The 18,964-nt window shown below is 56.8% G+C and overlaps 1 protein-coding gene and 1 long non-coding RNA gene across 2 annotated transcripts; one reads left to right on the top strand and one right to left on the bottom strand.

Moving 5' to 3' along the window:
* Positions 1–253: 253 nt before the first annotated feature.
* TRIM8 (tripartite motif containing 8) lies at positions 254–14,400 on the top strand. Its single transcript, XM_019952992.2, has 6 exons — positions 254–1,536; positions 10,339–10,434; positions 10,765–10,998; positions 11,982–12,013; positions 12,148–12,263; positions 12,811–14,400. Exons 1-6 carry the CDS (start codon positions 967–969, stop codon positions 13,416–13,418), a joined length of 1,656 nt encoding a protein of 551 aa, XP_019808551.2. The 5' UTR covers positions 254–966; the 3' UTR covers positions 13,419–14,400.
* LOC139179961 (uncharacterized) lies at positions 13,576–17,700 on the bottom strand. Its single transcript, XR_011564265.1, has 2 exons — positions 17,641–17,700; positions 13,576–16,240 (listed from the first exon to the last, which is right to left on the bottom strand). It is a non-coding gene; the product is annotated as an uncharacterized lncRNA (long non-coding RNA).
* Positions 17,701–18,964: the final 1,264 nt, after the last annotated feature.

Below are 18,964 nucleotides of genomic sequence, written 5' to 3' on the forward strand. Positions count from 1 at the left end.
TTGATCAATCCTTGTTTTCCTCGGCAGAGCCGGGGCGCCCGCCCAGCGCTGAGACGGAGAGCGGGGTCTCTCCGCGGCGGGGGCGCCCGGCGCCAGGCCTCGAGGGAGCGCAGAAGTAGAGACGAGGGGGTCAGGCCGGAGCTCCGCCGGGGCTTCTCCTCCCTCCCTTTCTGGTTGGCTTCTTTTTTTTTTTTTTCCACTTCTCTCCCTCCCCCTTCCGTTTCTATTTGTGAAGGGAGGAGGAAGGCAGAGGCGGGCTGCTGTCTCTGGCCGGGGACTGGAATTTCATCTGAATGACTGCCCCTGCGCTCACGCAGCGCCCCGGAGTCGGCCCGCCTGCGCCCCGCAGCCCGCACCCGCAGACCGCGGGCCAGCCGGTGGGCGCCCGCGCCGCGGCCCGGGGACCGGCTCGCCTCGCCCGCCCGGTCCGGATCTAGCAGTCCTTGGCCGGGCCGCACTCGCTTCCCCGGTCTCAGACCCCGGACGAGGCTAGGGAGGCGCGGCGCCGGCGAGCCAGGAGAGAGCCACCATTGCCGCCGCCGTCTCTGGAGGAAGTGTGCGGCTCCCGGGCTCTGTCTGCCTTGGGGCGCGCCCCAATGTCAGCCGCGGGCCGGAGTGCGGGCCGCCGGCCGCCGCAGCCCTAGCCGCGCCGACCGGGAGGCGGCCTCTTATATGGAATTTGGACCCCGGCGCTCCCCTCCAGGGCTGGTGCCCCGGCCGCGGCCCTGGCGCAGTCCGCCGCCTCCCGCTAGGCGCTCGGGAGGAGGAGGAGGAGACGCAGCCGGCTGCGCGCGCTGCGTGAGGACCGAGGCTCACTCCTCTGGGGGGGCGGGCGCGCGGAAGGCGCTGGTGAACTGAGCGACTGTCGGGACCGCTCGGGGCTCGGTGGCCCTCCCGCGGCACCGGACGGACCCCCCAGGTCGGGGAGTTGGGGAGACCTGCCCGGGCCCCCTGCCCGCCGCCGCCATGGCGGAGAATTGGAAGAACTGCTTTGAGGAGGAGCTCATCTGCCCGATCTGCCTGCACGTCTTCGTGGAGCCGGTGCAGCTGCCGTGCAAACACAACTTCTGTCGGGGCTGCATCGGCGAGGCGTGGGCCAAGGACAGCGGCCTGGTGCGCTGCCCGGAGTGTAACCAGGCCTACAACCAGAAGCCGGGCCTGGAGAAGAACCTGAAGCTCACCAACATCGTGGAGAAGTTCAACGCCCTGCACGTGGAGAAGCCGCCGGCGGCGCTGCACTGCGTGTTCTGCCGCCGCGGCCCCCCGCTGCCCGCGCAGAAGGTCTGCCTGCGCTGCGAGGCGCCCTGCTGCCAGTCCCACGTGCAGACGCACCTGCAGCAGCCCTCCACCGCCCGCGGGCACCTCCTGGTGGAGGCGGACGACGTGCGGGCCTGGAGCTGCCCGCAGCACAACGCCTACCGCCTTTACCACTGCGAAGCCGAGCAGGTGGCCGTGTGCCAGTACTGCTGCTACTACAGCGGTGCGCATCAGGGACACTCGGTGTGCGACGTGGAGATCCGGAGGAATGAGATCCGGGCAAGTACCCTACACACACACACACACACACTCACACACTCCCCTCCTTCCAGGCAGCCTGGGACCACCCTTCCGGACAGGCTGACTCTTGTGACATCAGCCCAGAGGCCCCCTTTCCAAACTCCTACTCTCTAAGTTTGGAGGCAAGGTCCTGGGAAGAAGGGTGCCCAATCGCTACTTGATATATTCCTGCACCTGTGCTCATAGGGTCCATCTTGTGAGTCACTTATAGATATGAGGTGTGGGGCTGTCAGGGGTAGAGTTTGGCTGTTGCTTTTCTGTTTTGCGCGCAGCTCCCTGGCCCGGCAGTTGTTTCCGTAGGCCCTAGGGGAAGTCACTAAAGGCAGTGACCCAGGTCCTGCTTCTCCAGCTGCTGTTTATGTAATGAGTGTCCTGGTGCCGCTGCTGTGGCTGACATGATCCATGATGCTGGCATACCAATGAGGAAGTAAACAAAAGCAGCCATGTTAGTTTCAAGCCCTATTGGAAACACATTGGGGGGGTGGAGGGGGAGCTTCCGGAGGGAGAACAGAGCCCCTGGCCAAGGCCTGGGCAGCCAACGGCATCACCAGGACAGCATCTCGGCTATTGGGATTATTCCCCGTGACCCCCTCTCCATGTGTGAGAATCTCTGCCCACGGTGTGCCTGTGTGTGTTGCACGCGTCCACATGAACACACCTTAAAGTATGTCTTCATCACCCTGAACCCTTTTCTCCCAGCCCAGCCCTCTATCACAGCCCTCCCACATTTGGGGAGGGGAAGTGGAAGACGGAAAAAGAATCCTGTGGGTTTAAGGTTGAGCCGCCTTGCAATCTGGTTTCAGGCAGCTGGCTCCCCTGGGCTGCCGGCTGGGTGATTATGGAACCGCATCCCCTCCCATTGTATACACCCTGCAGCAGCGGCCAATGTCAAAACCGCCTTCCCCCTCAGGCCTCTGGGCCTGGCCTGGCTGTGGAGCTGGACTGAAGCAATACTTCCGTCCCCTTCAGTGGAGGGGGCTCCTCCTAGGTTCCTCCCTGGTCCCCTGGCTTTCAGGGTTGAGTCATACCAGAAGGAAGGGGTTGGCCTGGGACTGTCTGAGCCATCTCAGAAGCCCCAGCTTGGGGCCTGGGTGTGATATCACGGGGGTGAGACTGGGAGTGTTGCTGGGTGGGGACCCCTGGAGGCTAGTTGAGGCCAGTGGGAGCTTGGGTATGAGGAAGCTCTGAACAGGGCACAGTTGGAGATGGGGGCTGTTTCCTGTGAGGGGGACCAGTCAGAATGAGTCACTGTTTAGCAATTAACAAACATACACATACAACTAACAAAAGGCAGGAGGGCTGCCACAGGCTGAGGGCAGGGATAACAAATAAAATTTGCTGTATAATTAGTTTCCAATTGGATGGGCTAGCTCTGGGGTTTTGTGCCAGGGCAGGGCCTCTCGATTCTTAAAGGAAGTGTGTGTGTGACGGGGGAGGATGGAGAGAAGAGCCACATCAGGACTGGAAAAGGCAGAGGCCTAGGGGAGGATATGAGCCCCTAGTGTACTCCACCCCCCACCCAGGGCAGGCAGAGCCGAGACTGTCCCTAGTATTGAGAAGCTGTTAATAAAGATAGAAGGGCTGGGAAGGAGGCTGGGAAAAGTGCAGAGAAAGAAAAGCTGCCCAGTTGTCTGTCCTGGGTTTGACAGTGGAAAATGAAAGGAGGGGAAAGGTGGAGATGTGGCTGAAAGGCAGAGAAAGGGACAACCACCAGGGTGATGAGTGTAGTGTAGTGTGCACCCACGGCTTTCCGCTTAGTTGTGTCAGAGTGCTCAGGTGTCTTTCATTTCAGTGAGGGAGAAAACACCGTTGTGCCTGATTTGGTAGTAGGAGGGTGTCTGTAGATGTGGGTTCGTGTTCTCGAGTGTCTTTGAGACTGTCTGCTTTGCCCTCGAAGGTGCCTGGCACACGTACCCAGTGCACCCTTGAGTTCCCACCAGCAGGTCCTTGAGCGCGTGGAAGGGCCTGAACTTTGTTAGTGGCTCCATGTGCATGTGCGGCTGTGTGTGTGTGTTCGTTCCCGTTCCTGCTGTGGGCAGGCGCAGAAGTAGTGGGTTGCATCACAGCCAGATGTGCAGTTCTGTGTGCTCAGCATCTGTGCCCCGCAGCCTGAGTCTCATTCCTTCCCAGGCTTCCCTACCCCAGGCTCTCCAGATCCTCTCTGGTGTCAGGGCACTGGCATTGGAAGCCCTGCAGTGGTCTCAGCTCCATGCCCCTGCCACTCGGTGTGAGCTGGACTTACTGAACAGGAGGGCCTCACCCTCATGGGAGGGGGTAAGCCGCAGAGAATCTGAATGGAAGAACCCATTGCGCTCAGTCCTCACTAGGCCTGCCAGGGGGAGGGGCCTTTTCCTGGCCTCTTTTCCCTTTTGGGAGGGAGGCTGTCTTAAAGGGCCCCTGCTGGTGCCATGGATGAAGGCAACAGAATTCTCCCAGATACAGGAGCAGATGCATGGAAACCTGGATCACACCTTAAGATACAGACAGCTCTGCTTCTTGTGCTTCCTCTTCTGTCATCCTAGAGAAGGGGTAGGGGCTGCTGAAATGCCCTATTGGCTAGAAACAGGAAACCCTGATCAATCTCCCCCAGTGGTCCTCTGCCTCATAGTCAAAGCACCCACCTGGTTCAGGGAGCCAAGCAGGGCTTTCACCTAGCAGGGGGTCTCAAAGGCAGGCCTTTGAAATCCTTGCCCCACTCTGCCCTTGTGAAGCCAGTGTGCAGGCCGTGTTGCCCTGAAGCCTGGATGCCCACTGGGTAGACTCTAGAGACCATGCTCCCGAGACACCTTTAGACCCCAGTGTGTTCTCCTTTGGGGCTATGGAAGGCTGAGGACCCAAGATTGGGGCATCCAGGTTGTCAAACCCTCTTCAGCCCCCAGGTTTAAGGGATTCATGTGAGCAACTTGGGACTGGTTTGAGCTGAGAGCACCTTTATCTTAGAACCTTCCTCAACATAGAAAGAAGACTCAAGATAAGGCCTAGATGTGTCTGTAAATGGTTACTCAGGGCGTGTGTGTGTGTTCGGGTCATAGTTGTGCCTCTGTGTCATTCCTAGTCCCCCAGACTGAGGTTGGAAATGTTCCCAGGATTCTTTACCTTGAGTTCTCAAAGGTTTAGAGTTGAGAAGAGGTTTTTCTCTGGGGGCAGGATCCCACTTCTTGGGCCAGTTTGGGGTTCGCAGCTGTTCCCATTCCTGCTGGCCAGAGGGGTTGCCCTGGGACCCGGGAGGGGACCCTAGGTCTCTGCCTCATGTGTCTGTCACCAGGCAGGCTCTGGGGGAGAGGGCTGCCCTGGCCCAGCTAGAGCCCAGCTGTGGCTGCAGCCTGCCTCAGGCAGTATCAACCCCACTGCTCCCTGCCGCCCTCCACGGACCATAACCCTCAGGTCTTAGGTGGGGTGGGAGCTAGGATGGGGAGGCTGTGTGTAAGTGTGTGTGTGACGTGTGAGGGTCAGGTAACTGCTCCTTTACCATCCTGAAGGATCGGGAAGTGGGGCAGGGCTTGGCCTTCCTCCCTGGGCCCCAGGCAGAGAGGAAGGAACCTGAGGCGGAGGCCCAGCCCCCCACCTCCACCCCAGGATCCTGCTGATACAGCCGGGCACCTGTCATGCACGCGCTGTTGATTACTCTGCCTCCCCCAGCTCTGGGTGCCTGTGCATCCATCTCCACAGATGTGCGTGTGTAACTGGTGTGTCTGGGTGTGCATCTCATGCGGAACTACTGTTTTGTATCTCACGTGTATATCTCCGAGAAGGTGCAGTGTGAATGACTGACTTAATCACAGAGTTGTCTTGTGTCTGACTGTGGGGCTGGGAAGATCCATGTGTGTGTTATTGGCGGGGGCTAGGGGTGCCCTGCTTGCTGTATACCTGTGAGTGGAAGTTGAGTGTGCACACATGTCTATCAGTGATGGCACTAGTGTGTGTGTGACTGCCTGCCTGTGTGGTTGGTTGGTAGGTGTGAGTCTTGTGTAACTTTCTCACCTGGTGGGGATGTTGGAGTGGAGAGGGGAGGGGACGCACCTTTGGGTGAGCGTGTTGCCCGAGGTGGGTATTGGAGGTGGAAGCCCAGATGGATCCTGCCATGCTGTGTTGGGGGCAGTCAGGGTGGTCGTAGGAAGAAGGGGAGACTGGCTGGGACCCCGGCCCCGGCCTGAGCAGGCAGGCCTGGCTGGCCGTATCCCTGGTTCTGGGAAAGCCTTCCTTCCCGGCTGGCCTGGCATTCAAACTCAGACAAAGGGGGGCTTTCTCTCTCGCCTCTTTGTTCTGCTGCCCCAGAGCGCTGCTCTCTGCATGGCAAAAGCTAATTCCACTTTGCAGCTGGGAAACCCTCTCTGGGTCTGCCGGGGCTTGCCTCCGAGGTGCCGCCTTTCTCCTTGCCCTGGCTCCTGCCCTGTAGCCACTTCACTCTGGGTCTGTGGTTGTCTGCAGCCTAGGGGTTCACACAGTAGCCCCAGGCAGGGACTGAGGCCCTGGAAGGGATGACCAGGGCAGGCAGAAGCTGCTCTGAGGCCAGGCGGGAGTGCTGTGGCCCAAGGAGAGGGGAGGCTAACTAACGTACTCCTGGGACTAGGGCTGATGTGGGAGAGTCGGGGGCGGCTTTGGCAGCTGGGGAGGAGGTTAGGAGGGGGTCACTCTGCGCAGGGGCTGCCTCCAGAGCGGGAGCTGGCATGGGGGTCATGTGAGCAGGAAGAGGTGCTCTGGCCGTCCAGCACCCTTTTCTCACCTCTAGCCCTAGCCTTCTCTGAAAAACCAGGGCCCTGGCTCCTGGGGCCCTGTTCCCTCCTGACTGCTTTTCTTCAAGGTTGACTTGAGGACTTTATTATTATCATTTATTAACTTTTATACAGCCTAGAGTCTCTATGGCCTTACCTGTCTGCCCAGTCTAGTCTGGCACCAGAAATGCCAGCTGGGCCTGGCCAGTCAGTCTCCAGAAGGCTGGGAAGCTTTCCCAGGGCAGGAATGTGAGGGGCTTATGATGGATCCCTCTCCAAGCTGGGGTTGGGCATCAGAGAGAGCAGCTCCAGGCAGTCTAGAACATTAGGCGACAGGTATGAGGGTCTTGGAAGTGTGGGAATAGTGAGCCCCCAAGTCTTCCTGATGCTTTCGGCCTCACAGGCCCAGGAGCAGACTGTGGCAGGTCTTAAGTCCTCAGGGAAGGCACAGGGGCGGGAATGGAGCTGGGCCCACAGTGCCGCTCCTTCTGCAGGAGGTGTCCCTTGAGTGCGGCTAGTCTAGACCATGGTTCTCTCCATCCTGCTTCTGCACCCTTGAGGCGTGCCACGGTCCAGGTGGCCCGCTTCGTGCTGGGAGCAGTTTGTGGAGTGTGTGTCCCACTGCCTCCTGCAATAAGAGGCAGTCAAGTTGGGAAGTCTCTCACCTGTGGGTTTTTCCAGCTAGGAAATGGAGCCTCAACTCAGTAATTTCCGGGAGGTTGAGATGGAAAGGAGGCTGCTGCTGGTAGAGGAAGGGGTCCTTGCTTCCTCTGCTCTCCATCTTCTAGCTTCTTAGCAACCTGATTCAGTCATTTGGGGGGGTCGAGGGGCAGCAAGCAGATTGCCCTTCTCCCGCCATCACTCCTAACCCCAGTTTTCCATTGTCTGAGACAGCAGTATCCCCCCAGCCTGCTGTTCCCCCAGGTGTTGACTGTGGCAGGAGTAAGATTACCTAGCCCCGAGGGAGAGTGATTCCTGCAAGGGGGAGCTGGACAAGGTAGGCCCCCTTCCCAGGCCAAGGGTGGCTCCTACCCTCTGACAGATTCCTTCCTATCCCCGGCCTCTCCCTTCCCCCTGTAATGGAGACAGAAGGCCGATGGCCTCTGGGCTGGGCTTGGGCTGATGAAACCCAGCCACCTGCTAGGGAATGTGCCCACTTGGCTGGGCTGGGCTCTGTCCCAGAGGGCTCGGGGAAGGCAGGAATTAGGACTTGGATCTGGAAGTCAAGGGAGGACAACCTCAGGGTCCCAGGGTGACAGTGCTCCCAGGAGAGGATGTGGGAAAAGCCCAGAAGAAGGAAGGGGCTGAGTCCCACCCCCTGGGACAAGACCTAAGGTGCCTCCCTGGGCTGAGGGGGGTTCAGAGGAGTGGGGTGGGGGCCTCCCACTGGTCTGTAGGATGGGAGTGAACAGGCCCACTTCAGGGCTCTGAGGAAAAGGGGGCTGGGATCCCACCTGGGGCTGCCTCTCTCCTGCCCCTCATCTGGGACTTGGCCTATACCAGAGTAGGTATACCCCTACTCTGATACTGATGGGTTTGGTGGTGCACAGATGTGTGGGGGTGGGTGAAGCCTGGGCTCTCAGATGTCCTGGACACTGGGAAGGCCTGGAGCCTCAGAGGCATCTGGGTTGGGGGACTGTCCTCCCAAGTGTGGGGATGAGGCAGCCGCCAGGCAGAAATTTGTTGCAGGGAGGTACAAAGGTCTAAAGTCCTTTGGTATTCTGGCCACCTCACCTTCACGCAGGCCTCCCTCTGTTGTCTGGGGCCTTCAGGAGGCCCTGCCCCCACCGTGCAGGGGTGTGTGTGACAGCGTGCCTGGGGCGGCCTCAGGGCCCAGGGGGCGGTGTGTGCTGGTGTGTGCCCTGCAGTTGGATACATGTCATTGGGCCGTACTCTGGGGGCTGCCTGCCCTCTTCATGTCACTGGGGGCACTTTCTACTTCCCTTCGCAGTTGAGACCCAAGGACCTTCCCAGTGGAGACCCAAGGAAGGACGTGTGACTACCTCCATTCCTGCTCCGAGCCAGCTGTGTTTCTAGACAGGCTCTGACTCCCAGGCTGGCAGCAGATCCCTGTGCACGTGGGGCTGGGGTGAGGGGCCTGCTGGAAGGATGAGGTGCTGGAGTGGGAGCAGGGCTGTATCCGTGTCATGAGGTGCTGTCCTGGGTCACTGAAAGGTCAAGTTGTTGGAGGGCGCAGTGCAGTGTGTCCCAGACTTTCCTAGCTCAGAATGTGAATGCCTCCTCCTGGCCCCAGAGATTTGGTTTTCTGTTTCCAGGGTTGCCACCAACACAAAACAGGGTCACTGAACTCTCTTGCTGGCCTTGGTTTCCCCATATGTAAAAGGGGTTGGGGGTAAAAGGGAGGGATTGCTGGTAGCTTGTCTTGAGGAAGCCACCTGAATGTGAATGGGAGTGAGGGTCATGGGGTCAAACTTGAGGGGCACTTTGAGGTGTACACAGAGGAAGAAAAAGAACCACTTCTTGCGGAGTGGACACTTACTGTGAGCTAGGGTCTGTGTGATCTGTTTTGCAAATCTTGTTTTCTACACAAAACTCATGGGTTTATTCAGCAAACAACGTTATGCATCTGTAGGGTGCTGGGGTCCTTGGGTCTCAACTGGGAAGGGAAGTAGAAAAATACAGCAGCAAAACCCTGTTTTCAAGAAGCCTTGAGTTTTGTTTGGAGATCAGAGTGCAGTTTGTCAGACAGACTATAGAATACTGTTGTCATAGCTCTTCCTGTGACGTGGCCACGATTTGTGTCTGTAGTGTCCAGTATAGTAGCCACTAGCTACATGGAGCTGTTGAGCACTTGAACTGCGGGCGGTACACATGAAAAACTGGTGCTTAGTGTATTTGACTTTTAATTAACTTAAAGTGAAATAGCCACATTGTGACTAGTGGCTACCATATTGGACACCACAGGTGTAGGAGGAGAGCAATGTGACAGCCCCACCATACAGCCAGGACAGGGAGAGACCTTCAGAGCCTCTGAGCAGGGGCCATGGAGAGGAGCGGAGCCTTAAGTTGGGCCTTGAAGGATAGACGGGGGATGGGAGAAGGCACCGTGGGCTACAGAAGGGCATCAGCAGGCTTCAGGGAGCTCACATGTGCAGTGTCAGGGACAAGATACCAGCCCACCTGACTGGGAGAAGCAGGTCGTAAGAGCCTAAGGTGTTTGGAAGGAGGGGTCATTGAGGGTTCTTGGGCAGCAAAGAGATCCTGTTTCAAGAGGTGTGTCTGGTAAGGGAGGATAACAAAGTGGTTGGAACAGCCAGGATGAGCAGCGCTGGGAGGAAAGGGGTTGTGGAGTCAGATTAAGGGCTGAGAAGAGCAGCATGGTCCAGAACCTTCCAGCAAACTGGCCTCAGGTCTTCGGAGAGCCAGTCTCCTCTCCCTCCAGCTCCAACTAGCAAGAACTTCAGAGGCCCAGCTCTCAGTGTCAGGAGCAAGCCAGGGGTCAGCTGGCTGGCTTGATGTCCTGCAAGTGTAAGGCAAGCATAAGATCAGATCTCTGGGCTGGCCAGAGGACTTGTGAGACCCAGAAAGGCTGTGTGAAGCTCTGCACCATTTCTAAGATGGTGCTCCCCAGAGAGAGGCCCCACGACTTGGATAAGAACAGACCGTACTGCCTGGTCATTTAAGTTTGTATTCCAGCTCTGACACTTACTAGCTGTGTGACTTCGGAGGAACTACTTAACCTTTCTGGTTTCCTCTTCTCTGAAATGTGGATAATAATAGTACTTATCTCACAGCATTACTGGAATGATTAGATAATTCTATACAGGAAAAGTGCTTAGAATGGAGGCTGGCCTGACCCTGCCCTCAGAAAGCTCATGGTTTAGATATGTGTGGGAAGCTATTCCCGGTTCTCTGTTCTGGGGACAGGCTGGCCAGGCACTTGTCACCAGGGCCCTGGGATTGCATGAGGGCCAGAAGGGATTGGGTGGCCGAAGTTTTAGATCATCTGGGTCAAAGGATCAATAGGATGAGTTTGTTCTGTACAGGGAAGGATGGTGTTCACCCATCTTAGCCCCTTCTGATGCCCTTCCCCCTACTGTCTCTGCAGAAGATGCTGATGAAGCAGCAGGACCGACTGGAGGAGCGAGAGCAGGATATTGAGGACCAGCTGTACAAACTTGAGTCAGACAAACGCCTGGTGGAGGTAGCCAAGCCCATGCCCATGGTATAGGGTGGGGATGGTTTGGGTACAAGGCCTGGGGCTAGTTCCTTGCTTGGGCTCGGACCTGTTGCATGGTCAGCTCTATATGCCAGAATCCCTTGCTCAGTCATTCAATGACCTGTTGGTGGATGAGCCCCCAACTGGTGCCAGGGTTGCTGTACTACCAGTTCAGGATTCCAGGTCCGACCTTGACCGCGGGAAGCCCTAGGCAGCCTGGGGGTTTGGGGTCCCAGACTCCCCTATCCAGGATGGGAGTCAGGCACGAGTGGCAGCCAGAGCCACCCCTACTCACCGGTCCCCCGACCCTTGCAGGAGAAGGTGAGCCAGCTGAAGGAGGAGGTGCGACTGCAGTACGAGAAGCTGCACCAGCTGCTGGACGAGGACCTGCGGCAGACAGTGGAGGTCCTGGACAAGGCCCAGGCCAAATTCTGCAGCGAGAACGCAGCGCAGGCGCTGCATCTCGGGGAGCGCATGCAGGAGGCCAAGAAGCTCCTGGGCTCCCTACAGCTGCTCTTCGACAAGACAGAGGACGTCAGCTTCATGAAGGTGGGCTGGGCCCAGGGCTGGCTGGCGGGACCCGGGGGGGCATTTCTAAGTTGGAGTCCGCGTGCTTTGCTCCCCAGCTGGCTCCCCCACCACAGGGGTTTGCAGCCAGCCTGCATGGATTCAGAACCTCCCCACCACCCCTGTTCTTCCTAGCTTTATGACCTTGGCAAGTCATATACATTCCCTAGGCCTCAGCTCCCTCACTTATAAAATAGTGTTGATAATGTTTTTGTTCAGGCACTCAGTCGTGTCCAGCTCTTTGCGACCCCATGGACTGCAGAGGCCAGGCTTCCCTGTCCTTTACTATCTCCCAGAGCTTGCTCAAACTCATGTCTGTTGAATCAGTGATGCCATCCAACCATCTCGTCCTCTGTCATCCCTGTCTCCTCCTGCCTTCAGTCTTTCCCAGCATCAGGGTCTTTTCCATACAAATCTATTATCTGTTACCCATAATTCCAGATTTTTAAAAATCTCTGAAAACCGAAAGAGAAAAGTTCAGGCAACTCATTTAATGGCAAACATTTGACCTGAACTAATGTTGGCAGTTTATGGTATTTATTGGTCTTACTTGGTACAAATGTTGAAACGTTGCTGTAGAAACATTGATGTGTTAGACTATGGTGTCCTCCGTAATCACATATTATGATACAGGCATCACATGTCCCTTCCAAAATCCAAAAAATTCCATAATCCAAAACATATGCTGCCCCAAAGATTCTGGATAAAATATTGAGTGCCTGCAGAACCTTCTTCTTGGTAGTTGTTTAGATAAGATGCTGGATGTCTGGAAAGCACTCATAGTGTTGTCTGTCACACAGCAAGAGCTCAGTCTTCTGAAAACAGGCACCACACCCTCTGCCCCTGAACACTCTGGCCAGCCTCAAAAGTGTCAGCCCTGCGCAGGGAGAGAGAGAATGGGGCAGCTTCCATCTTCCCCTCTCCCATGCTGCCTTTCCCACTGACACCCTTTTCTCTCCCCCTAGAACACCAAGTCTGTGAAAATCCTAATGGACAGGTGAGCAGATGGCCGCTGGTCCTCAGGGGAACACACGTGGAGGAGGGCAGGAAGGGGCAGGCCCACGGCGGGGAGGTAGGGCGGGCTTACGCGTGATACCTCCTCACAGCAGACGCCCCATCCACTGCCCCCAGGACCCAGACCTGCACAGGCAGCAGCCTCTCTCCCCCTAAGATCGGCCACCTGAACTCCAAGCTCTTCCTGAACGAGGTGGCCAAGAAGGAGAAACAGCTGCGGAAGATGCTAGAAGGTGAGGGTGAGATCCTCAATCAAAGGAAGAGAAACCTTTGCATACATGCTCAGTGCAGTTGTGTCTGATACTTTGCAACCCCATGGACTGTAGCTGGCCAGGCTCCTCTGTCCATAAGATTCTCCAGGCAAGGCTACTGGACTGGGTTGCCATGCGGTCCTCCAGGGGATCTTCCCAACCTGGGGATCAAGCCTGTGTCTCCTGCATTGCAGGAGGATTCTTTACCCACTGAGCCACTTGGGAAAGCCGAGGGAACCATCTGGGCAAGGGTAAATGCCAGAGCCTTCCCTCTGAGCGGTAGCCTGGCCTGTCATAAGCCTTGCCTCATATCCTGGCTCTGCCACTTCCAGCTGTGGGACCTTGGGCAGGCCATAGTACTTCCCTGAGCTTTGGCTTCTTCAGCTGTAAAATAGAAATGGAGTAGCCAGCATCAAGACGATGTGTGATGTACTGTGCTTGGCCCCATAGACAGAAAAGTTCCCCAGGGAGAGGAGGCTGGGGTGGCCTGGGATGGGGCTTTAGCGACTTTTGCCCAAACTTTCCACAGGCCCCTTCAGCACACCGGTGCCCTTCCTGCAGAGCGTCCCCCTGTACCCTTGTGGCGTGAGCAGCTCTGGGGCGGAAAAGCGCAAGCACTCGACGGCCTTCCCTGAGGCCAGTTTCCTAGAGACGTCGTCGGGCCCTGTGGGCGGCCAGTATGGGGCAGCGGGCACAGCCAGCGGCGAGGGCCAGTCAGGGCAGCCCCTGGGGCCCTGCAGCTCCACGCAGCACTTGGTGGCCCTGCCGGGCGGCGCCCAACCAGTGCACTCGAGTCCGGTGTTCCCCCCATCGCAGTACCCCAACGGCTCCGCCGCCCAGCAGCCCATGCTCCCCCAGTATGGCGGCCGCAAGATTCTCGTCTGTTCTGTGGACAACTGTTACTGTTCTTCCGTGGCCAACCACGGCGGCCACCAGCCCTACCCCCGCTCCGGCCACTTCCCCTGGACAGTGCCCTCGCAGGAGTACTCACACCCGCTCCCGCCCACCCCCTCCGTCCCCCAGTCCCTTCCCGGCCTGGCGGTCAGAGACTGGCTCGATGCCTCCCAGCAGCCTGGCCACCAAGATTTCTACAGGGTGTATGGGCAGCCGTCCACCAAACACTACGTGACGAGCTAACGCCACGCGGGCGGTGAGCACCGGGGAATCTGCCCCCTCAGCCCCCGGTGGCTCGGGGATGATGCATCCAGAGACCTGCCCCTCTACCTTCCTGTCCTCCCTCCCTCCCTCCCTCCTCCATTCCCCCAAGTCTTTTCCTTTTGGATTTTGTTTTGTTTAGGGCTTGTTTTGATTTTTTTTTTAATGAATCTCCTGGACGCGGAGGTGACAGTGGGAGCTGGCCTGGGCCGGGGCCGCAGGTGGCCCCGGAGTTGGGAAAGCGTCTACCTCAAGGCGCTGAGCTCTCTCTCTCTCTCTGTCTCACCTTTTTCCCTCCCCTCCTTCCCCTTCCCACCCCTTGGCTGGAAGGAGCCTCAGCTTCCTTTACAGCCTTGAGGGGAGGGGCAGTTTCCAACTCTCCTCACCCAGCCCTGGGAGGAGGGCCCAGGTGCCCACTGGCCTGCTTCTCCTGTTGGTTTTCTTTTGGGCAGTTTGATCACTGACTGAATAAGGAATGACCTGTAGATTGTGGGGCCTTTTTTTTTTTTTTTTTTTTTTAAACGAAGAATGATTTTTCCTGCTTCCTTCTCACCATCCTCCCAGACGGAGTTCAAAGGCCACTTCTCAAGCAGCTTTCGGCACCTTCAGCCTCAGAATGGAATCTTAAAGACAGGAACCCCATGTCCAGGAAAGGGGAAAAGGAACTTTGCCAATGATAGTGACCACAGCAAAAGCAAATAATAATAATATTAATAATAATAAAGAGAAATAAAAGAAATAATAAAATAAGAAACCATAGCACAGCCCTTGTCAAGGTCAGCGGGAGAGGAGGGGCTGCCCGGAGCTGGGTCCTTGCCTGGGTTTTGACACAGCAACTTCCTGTAGTGAGCACTTTGTATGAATCGTGGACTTCCTGTTCTCAAGGCGCAGGTATTTATTCTGTAATCTGTCTAGAGCACACACCGAAATCCAACCTTCTAATAAACATAATGGCGCAGTCCCACTCCCTGCCTCGCCTTTTACCCCCAACTCCCCCAGGCCTGGGGTCTTCAGGCATTGGTGTGAGGAGGGGCCCCTTCTAGGGACGGAAGCCCCGGCCTTGATTCTCTTCTGGGTTTAGGCTGTTCCAGGCCTGTGAATGTCAGTTCGTCAGCCACTAACTATATCTACTCTCGGCCTTGGGTTCGTTTGACAAATATTTGCTGAAGGCCTCCTAGGCCCAGCCTCCCTGCTGCATGGGCCCCGGCATCTCTTTGAGTTTCTGCCAACATGCTATTAGCAAGGACAGACAAAGGAAAAAATACCTTTCTATGAGTCTTGCAAAGTTTACCTCCTTCACTCCACAAATATTTATTAAAGTACATGCTAAGCGCCAGGCACTGTGTAGGGCTAAGGGCACAGAGCTACAGCAGTCTCTATCTTGGAATTTAGTCTAATGGAGCCTCAGCCCCCATTGATGCGATAAGGGTGGGGGGCACTTGGCTCCATTCTTCCTTTGGTGGCTTAAGCTCTGGCCCCTGCCCCTTCCTCCAGTGAGCATGGAAGAAGAGAAGGCAGGAAAATCTTGAACGCTGGGAAGCATGGAGGTTGGGTGGCAAGGTGAAAAAGACATCCTACCCTCATCCCTTTTGGCAGAGCTTCTCAAAGTCCATTGTGTCAGGAGCTTGTTAAAAAGAGCTGATTCCTGGGGCCCTACATGGACTCAGTGGGAATCACTGAGGGCAACCTGCGTGTGTGTGTGTGCGTGTGCGTGTGCGTGTGTGTGTGTGTGTGTGTGTGTGTGTGTGTGTTGCCAAGGCATGCTTGATCTTAGTTCCCTGACCAGGAATCAAACCGAGCAGGGATTGAACTCTGCCCTTGGCAGTGGAAGCGCAGAGCCCTAACCAGACCATCAGGGGATTCCCAAGAATCGCATTTTTAACTTCCTGGTAATTCTGGCACATCCTGGGGTTTGAGAAGTGCTGCCATGAGGGACTGGCCAGGGACCTGCTTGTCAGACCTGTGGGTAGGGTGGAAGGATGGGCAGGGCACACCAAGCCCTCTTGGGGAAGGAGCCAGGTTGATGGTGGGTGGGGGCTAATTTTTTAAAAAATCTTTTTAATTGAAGGATAATTGCTTTACAATATTGGGGGGCTGATCTTTTTAAAAGCTCTCTGGTTTGTTGCCTAACACTTTACATAGATCTGCGTATGTGTAAAGTAGAAGGGGTAACCTTTCCTGGGTGCCTAGTTCTCTTTCCCCTTGTCTGGATGGAATCAGGGCCTGAATGCCTCCCACCCCAGAAAGGCTAGAACAAGACAGGGAGCTATGGGTAAGTCCTTCGCCAGGGGTCCAAACTTCACCGACAGCTAGTCACCCCTCTTTTTAGGAAAAGGATGCAAGTTGGAGGGCATTGTTAGTCCCTGTCCCCCAGCCAGTAGGGCTGGCCAGACCAAAGTCTTGGTCTTGCTAAGTTCCTCCATCCTCCAATCCTATGGGGTAGAAAATGACTCAGTCTGCAGTGAGTGGACCTTGATCACCACTCCCCCTTCCCCACTTTGGCAAGGAGCCAGAGCCAGGAGTTCAAGATGACAACAGCTGGCCTGCCCCCTTCTCTTCTGCACCTGTTTGGGACTATTGAGGGGAGGCAGATGGCTGGAGCACAGTGCTCCTCCAACCCAGGGTGGAAGGATGCCTGGGGGCAGGTGCTGCTGGACAGATAGACATTTAACTCTACTCACATCTGCTCCCGTCTCACTGTCGCTTTCTCTCGCTTTCTCCGGTTGTCAGGAACCCTGGGACATTTTCTGTGCCAGGAGTTGGGAGCCAAGACGGAAAGCTGCCCGATTTCTTTCCCACTTGGCCTAGCGGATGGAAGAGGTTCTTTCTCCATGTACATCAATGAAAGTGGGATATGGAGGAGAGACTCTGGTGGGAGTGGGAGGGTCTTGGGCCCCACCTCTGAAAGCCCACCACAGCAAACAGACACCCAGGCACAGAGGCTGTAGGCAGCCATGCAGCTAACTGTGTGTAGTATGGCCAGGGGTGCCTGGGCAGCCAGGGAAGCCTGGAGAGGCTAACCCCATCCAGCTGTCCCCAGCTACCCAGCTGTCCCTGGCTTTGTCGGAGCAGCTGTCACCCACCTCCCAAAAGTGTCAGAGGAGGGGCAGAGGAGGCCTGGAGAGCTGGAGCTGCCCCAGGAACAGGGGCCGGCGGGAGGAAGTGTGGGAGCCTTTCTCACCCTGCACACTCGAGACACCCCCACCCCCGCACCCACAGGCACACCCTGTGCCTCCCTCCGCGAAGCGCTGTCTCAGAGATACGGGCTCTGCCCCCCAGGCAGTGACTTACCGCCCTCCCCAGGGAGGCCATCGCTCCTCCCCTTTCCGGGCAGGGCAGGGCAGGGTGTCACGAGCGGAGCGCTTCTCCCCCACCCCACTGATGGCTCCTGTGGGCCAGATGTGCGGAGCCCGCAGGGAGGCGACCGCCGGGGGGTTTCCTCCGCCCGCCACCCCCGCGGGCCCGGGCTCTTTCATGTCGCCCTCCCCGGTCCCAGCCCCGGAGCTGAGCAGCTGCGCCCCGCTCTCCGCCCCCAGCCTCTCTCCCAGCTGTCTTTGGGGTGGGGCCGGGCAGCTGGGGAACAGCTGCAAGGCGTGGGGTGGGGGTGGGGGGGTTCGAGTGCCCTCCCGCAACAGCCGGAAACAGTCTCCTTGCCCAGGCCGGGTGCAGGGGGAGGGTGAGGCCTGGGGGATTGTCGGCCCTTGCGCCTCTTCCCCACCCCCTGCCCCGCCCCCAGCGCATCTGGCCCGGCCTGCCGAGAGCCGGCAGACCCCAGATCAAAGCCCCCTCCGGGCTTCAAAGGGCACCCTGGGGGAACACCCTGAATGGGGAGGCCGCTGAGTCAGTGCACCAGGGCCCTCTCTGGAGGCTGAGACCCTGAGTTCTAACCTCCTTTCTGGGTTCTTCTAGGCCCTGTTCACATACACCCACTCCACCATGCCCTTTCCTCAGACTCCTTCATCTGCTCCCATATGAGGGTGGGGGAGAACCAGAGAACACTTTCAGGATCAGACCTGGCCCCCTGGGGGATTTCCTACCCCATCCCATCTCTGCCCTCTGTAGATTGGGTGTGTGGTGCTGTGAGGTCTAGGAGAAGGCCTTGCCCAGCCTAGTGCTCTAGGCCTACAAGCAGAGGGTGCCGTGGGGTAAAGGGAGGAAGAAAAACGATTCCTGGATATCCCTGGACAGACCCACCACACTTTACCCCTCTTCTATAGCGAGATTCTCCCTGTAGGCTTTTGGAAAACTCTTCTTTGGAGGGGCTTTAGCAACAGTGGTCTCTAGAACTTAGGATCTTGGTACTGATTCTAGAACTCTCTGAATCCAGTTTTTTTCAGTTAAAGAGGCAAGGAAGGAAATAGAGGACACTCTTCGGTTGCTCCCTCTCTTTACTCTGCCAAAGTGCTGGGGCTAAGATTCTAGAAACTTCGTTAGAGGCTGCAAGGAATGGGAAACGGATCAGTAATAGGAGGCAGAGGCAGCTGGGGCTGGGGACTTCTGGTGAGAGGTGAGAGGCCCCCATGAAGGGGCCTGGCCTTCAGGATACCAGCTTCTTCCTCCAGCATCTGTCTTCCTCCAACACTGTGTGCCACCCACCTGCACTCCAAAGTCTTTCTTCCCTTCCAGCGCAGGATGTATTCACTCTCTGCTTGAATTCCTCCAGTGACAGAGAACTCACAACCTCGAGACATCCCTTGCTTTATGAAAGCTCTTACAAAGAACAAACACATCTGGTGGGTCGAGCTTTGGCCTCTACCACATTCTCCAGTGTATGAGAATCACATCCCCTGAGTGAGGGAGGCCTTTACAAGCCCAGGGCTTCTTCCCTAAAATTCCCTGTCCCTGGCATTTATGATGCCAGGACTTGCCAATGGACTTCTGCACTGGGAGGCTGGATGTTTCCTCCACAGGCGACCAGTTTTCCTTAATTGCTATGTGGTTAATTCCTCTCAACTGCAGCAAACTGGGTTATTTATGACGTCTCCTTGCACTTAGATCTTCAATAATTGGGTCTTTTTTGAGAGAGAACCCATCTGCTCAATGCCATCCATTATTTCTCTTGGTTTACATTGAGGCAAGAAGAGGGTGATGTGTGGGGTGGGGTGCAGCGTAGTTTGCAACAGCCTGTAGAATGTGGTGTAGAGGTGGCATAGGCAACATCTCAGAATTGCAGATAAGAAGTGGGATGAGGGAGCAGGCTTCCAAGAGCCATGCCGTAAGGGCAGGGTAGACTTCTAGCCCACTTGAAAAAAATGGCAGTGAGTCACTTGACATATGGGTGTCCTGGCTGCCTGGCTGTGAGTTGGATATTGTCCTCAGACACTCTCCATGTGTGTGCCTGCTGCAGGGCACTGAGCAAATGGGCAGCTCATGGCCTAATGCATAGGGACTCTCCCTCCACACCAAATACCATCCCTACCAGCTGCAGTTCCCTGAGCTCCACCCGTCAGGTCATAGGCTTAGAGTCAGTCCTCCAGCAGCCCATGTGGTTCCGTGCCCCAGTAACTGCTGTTCTCTCTGCCTGGATT

Source organism: Bos indicus, chromosome 26 (genome assembly GCF_029378745.1).
Source record: "Bos indicus isolate NIAB-ARS_2022 breed Sahiwal x Tharparkar chromosome 26, NIAB-ARS_B.indTharparkar_mat_pri_1.0, whole genome shotgun sequence".
Taxonomy (NCBI): domain Eukaryota; kingdom Metazoa; phylum Chordata; class Mammalia; order Artiodactyla; family Bovidae; genus Bos; species Bos indicus.

Bases quoted from the DNA above. Each gene is read 5' to 3' on its own strand.
- TRIM8 (XM_019952992.2), top strand. From the start codon at position 967: ATGGCGGAGAATTGGAAGAACTGCTTTGAGGAGGAGCTCATCTGCCCG. The intron at 10,435-10,764 runs GTAGCCAAGCCC...CGACCCTTGCAG, and splicing joins CAGACAAACGCCTGGTGGAG to GAGAAGGTGAGCCAGCTGAA. The intron at 10,999-11,981 runs GTGGGCTGGGCC...CTCTCCCCCTAG, and splicing joins AGGACGTCAGCTTCATGAAG to AACACCAAGTCTGTGAAAAT.